This window comes from Brassica oleracea, chromosome C1 (assembly GCF_000695525.1).
Source record: "Brassica oleracea var. oleracea cultivar TO1000 chromosome C1, BOL, whole genome shotgun sequence".
Lineage (NCBI taxonomy): Eukaryota > Viridiplantae > Streptophyta > Magnoliopsida > Brassicales > Brassicaceae > Brassica > Brassica oleracea.
In genome coordinates, this window is record NC_027748.1 from 6,804,162 (window position 1) to 6,808,873 (window position 4,712).

The window sequence follows — 4,712 nt, forward strand, 5'->3', positions numbered from 1 at the left end:
CTCTCTTTTTTTGGTCCCGAGAAACTTACCTTCGCGGAGCGGCTGCTCCGAAAAATCGGAGACTGTTCCGGTTTTTAGTAACTCGGGGTTTTTTATTTTTATCCTGCAAAAAGTAAAAAGAAACACAAAAATGAAATCTAAAAGATATATTTACACTCACCAGTGGGTTGCCTCCCACCAAGCGCTTGGTTTAAGTCACTACCTTGACTTGGTTGGCCTATTAGGCTAAGGGAGGACCACTTAGGGGAATTTTTTTGACCCTCTGCGATTGTTGTCTCGCTAAGGTATGGCTTTATGCGTTGGCCATTGACAACAAATTCTTCCCCTTTCGTGTTCAGCAACACAACAGCTCCGTGGGGGCGGACCTCTTTAATGGTGAATGTCCGGACCACCTAGATCGCAGCTTTCTAGGGAACAATCGTAGCCTTGAGTTGAACAGGAGCACCTGATCCTTAGGTTGGAAGCTACAGTTGATGATCCTCTTGTCATGGTAAGCCTTCGTTCTCTCCTTGTAGATCTTAGAGCTTTCATAGGCGAGATGCCTAATTTCCTCCAGTTCGTGAATCTGCATGGATCGTCTCTCTGCTGCTGGTTTTATGTCGAAGTTGAGTAGTTTCACAGTCCAAGCTGCCTTATACTCCAACTCAACCGACAGGTGACAAGATTTACCGTACACCAGATTGTAAGGAGCGCTCCCGATTGGTGTTTTGTAAGCTGTTCTGTATGCCCAGAGAGCGTTGTCTAGCTTGAGCGACCAATCCTTTCGACTTGTGTTAACTGTTTTCTGCAGGATGCTCTTGATCTCTCTGTTTGAAACTTCCACTTGGCCACTAGTTTGAGGGTGATATGGCGTGGCTACCTTGTGTTTCACGCCGTTCTTCTTCAATAGACCTGCAAAGATCTTGTTGATGAAGTGACTACCCCCATCACTGATAACTACGCGTGGTACCCCAAATCTTGGAAAGATTATGTTCTTGAACATCTTAGTTACCACCCTTGCGTCGTTTGTGGGACTGGCAATCGCCTCCACCCACTTAGAAACGTAGCGAACTGCTACCAAGATGTACTCGTTCTTGAAGGATGGTGGGAATGGTCGCATGAAGTCGATTCCCCAACAATCGAATACTTCAACCTCCAAGATGAAGTTCTGAGGCATCTCATTCCGTTTACTGATATTCCCTAGTCGTTGGCATGAATCGCATCTAGAGATGTAGGAATGGGCATCTTGGAACATTGTTGGCCACCAAAAACAGGCTTGAAGGATCTTAGACACGGTTTTAAAGGTCGCAAAGTGCCCTGCATAAGAGGAACCATGACAGTGGTAGAGGATTCCTGGAATCTCAGATTCAACTACACAGCGTCGGAATACTCCGTCCTTATAGCTACGGTACATATAGGGTTCATCCCAATAGTAATGTCTTGCTCCTCTCAGAAATTTCCGTTTATCATTGCCAGTGAATTTGACAGGTTCTTTCTCAGCAGCCAGATAGTTGGCGGTCTCAGCAAACCATGGAAGATTGGGATGTTGCTTTTTGATCGCACAGACAAGGTATTCCAAAATGCTGGAGCAAACTGGACGGAGTGGTTGTTCTGTGACGCTTCCCAGACTGATCGAGTAGACATGCTCGACTGGAAGGTTGTCATCAAGTGCTGTATTTTCATATATTTTCATTCTGGACAGGTGGTCTGCAACGCCATTCTCAATGCCCTTTTTGTCTTTGATTTCCAGGTCAAATTCCTGAAGCAAGAAGATCCATCGGAGTAGCCTTGGTTTCGAATCCTTCTTCGTCAGCAAGTACCTCAATGCTGTATGATCTATGTGCACTATCACCTTAGATCCCACTAAGTAGGATCTGAACTTTTCAAAGGCGTAGACAATTGCTAGAAGTTCCTTTTCTGTAGTTGCATAGCGACACTGAGCTTTATCTAATGTCCTTCTCGCATAATAGATTACGTGAATCTTCTTGTCTTTTCGTTGTCCTAGCACAGCTCCAACTGCAAAATCACTTGCGTCTGTCATGATCTCGAATGGGAGCTCCCAGTCTGGTGGTTGCACGATGGGTGAACTGACTAGAGCTCCTTTGATCGTGTGGAAAGCTGACAAACAATCGCTATCGAACTCAAATCTCGTTTCCTTGCAGAGCAGGCGAGTGAGTGGTCTTGCGATTTTGGAGAAGTCCTTGATGAATCTTCTGTAAAAGTCAGTATGTCTGAGGAAACTCCTGATTCCTTTGACAGAGTTTGGAGGTTGTAAGCTCATCATCACTTCTATCTTTGCTTTGTCCCCTTCGATCCCCTTTTCTTAGATTTTGTGACCGGGAACAATCCCATCTCGCACCATGAAGTGACCCTTCTCCCAATTCGAAACTAGATGCTTTTCCTCGCAGCGCTGAAGGACCCTGCACAAGTTTGACAAACATATAGAAAAGGAGTTCCCATAGACGCTAAAATCATCCATGAAGACTTTCATTATATCCTCAATTAGGTCAGTGAAAATAGACATCATGCAACGCAGGAGCGTTGCACAAACCAAACGGCATTCTCCTGTAGACAAAGGTGTCGTAAGGACAAGTGAAGGTCGTCTTCTCCTGATCGTCTGGGTGAATGGGAATATGAAAGAAACCTGAATAACCATCTAAGAAGCAGTAATATGGGTGGTTAGCCAATCTCTCAAGCATTTGATCAACAAATGGGAGCGGGAAGTAATCCTTTCGTGTAGCCGTATTTAATTTTCGAAAATCAATACACATACGGTGACCGGTTACTATCCTAGTGGGTATCAATTCATTCTTTTCATTAGCAACCACAGTGACCCCCCCTTTCTTAGGAACTACATGAATAGGACTAACCCACTTACTATCGGAAATAGCATAAATTACACCAGCTTATAGAAGTTTCATTATCTCTTTCTTAACAACATCTTTTAGATTTGGGTTTAACCGCCTCTGATGTTCTACAGAAGTCATCGATTCATCTTCTAGGTGTATTCTATGCATGCATAAATCAGGTGAAATATCGGGAATATCAGCTAACGAATATCCTAATGCCTTGCAGTATTTTCTCAATTCACACAATAGTTTTGTAGTTTCCACATTATTAAGCTCAGAGTTCACGATAACAGGGTATGTTGAATTAGGTCCACGAAACGCATACCTGAGTCCCGCTGGAAGGGACTTTAATTCGATCTTTGGACCCTTGATTTCGCTCCACGAATCATCAAGCTGGCTGGTTGGTTTGGTCGACTTTTTAGGAGCATCTGCTCCTTCTGGTGAAATCTGATTGCTCGTTTCCCCCATACTTAGAAAAGCGACCGGCTTCTCGATGATTTCACACGAGTCTAGCATCTTTTCGTATCCGTCGGCATCAACGTTGCACGTGTTCTGCTCAGACTATACTCGTATCAGAGCTACTTCTAAAGGATCATCTGCGAAGATTTCTTCGATCATCCCTTGTTGAGGGGTCAAGGCGGAATTCTCGTCGCTACTCGTGAAGTTCTGACCATCTAGCATAGGTCGTTTGAGAAGCTCATCCATCTCGAACTTCATCACAATATCTCCCAGTTGGAGATCGATCGTCCCATTGCGGACGTCAATGATTGCACCAGCTATGCACAGTAAAGGATGGCCCAAAATGAGAGGGTCTTTTGGTTCATCTTCGAGCTCTAGAACCACGAAGTCTGCAGGAACAGTGGTGTCACCAATTTGAACTTGCAGATCTTCAAGAGCACCTACTGGCAACATGACTGATCTGTCTGCGAACACCAAAGAAATCTTGGTTGGCTTGAAGTTGGTTAGTCCCATGCGTTTTGCAACTGAGTAGGGCATGAGATTCACACTGGAACCCAAATCGCACAGAGAACAAGCGAAGACTATTTTTCCAATCTGAACAGATAGGACAAATTTTCCAGGATCTTCCAATTTCCTGACTGTTCTGTTTTGAAGGACTGTGCTGCATTCTTTCGAGACCATCATGATGTCGCTGTCTGCAGAAGTCTTCCCGGAGATCAGCCCTTTCACAAGACTGCGCATTGAAGGAATCATCTTAATAGCATCCATGAGAGAGAACTTAACGTTCAACTCTTCAAGCATCTTTTTGCACTTCATCTCTTCGCAATCCTTGCGTGATTTCTTAGCAGGGACTGGATAGGGAACCTTTGGAATGTAGATGCGAGTTGGAACATGTTGATCTTGCGTCGTGGGGGCTACTGGTTCTGCAGTTGTTGGATGTTCCGGTTCATGATCGTCATCGTGGACATCCTCAAGCGAAGGTGGTTCTCCCTCTTTCTGTTTTCCCTTCTCTTGTGCAGTGAGCTTCTTGGGGACAGGATCTGATAGATGTCTTCCACTTCTCAGCTCGACTGTTTTACAGTCCTTGGGATTCTTGTCTGTTTTCCCTGGGAGTGTTCCTTGTTGCCTTTTTATTGTTTCAGCAGTTTGAGCAATCTGAACGTCCATATGCCTTATGTGGCTTGCTACAGCATCGTATTTGGAATTACATTCCGTGAACATGTTGTCCATCCGAGTGTTTATCTCGGTTGTAACCTGGTTCAGTGCTTTTCCTTGAATCTGTTGACCTTGCAGAAGTTGTTGCATCATTCCCTTCAGCTCATCTGGCGGACCGCTCGCGGTTCCAGGAGCAGCCTGTGGATTATTCTGCCGTTTCTGAAATTGATTCTGAGCCTGGCTGAGGATGAACATCTTCCCATTCTGATT

The 4,712-nt window shown here is 44.8% G+C and overlaps 1 protein-coding gene across 1 annotated transcript in view; it reads right to left on the bottom strand.

The window, feature by feature from the left end:
- Window positions 1–3,389: 3,389 nt before the first annotated feature.
- Window positions 3,390–4,712, bottom strand: part of LOC106330225 — a 2,440-nt gene continuing 1,117 nt past the window's right edge. Inside the window, exon 2 of the mRNA XM_013768736.1 lies at window positions 3,390–4,706. Within this exon, the coding sequence (XP_013624190.1) occupies window positions 3,390–4,706 (1,317 nt within the window). The remainder of the gene's footprint in view (window positions 4,707–4,712) is intronic.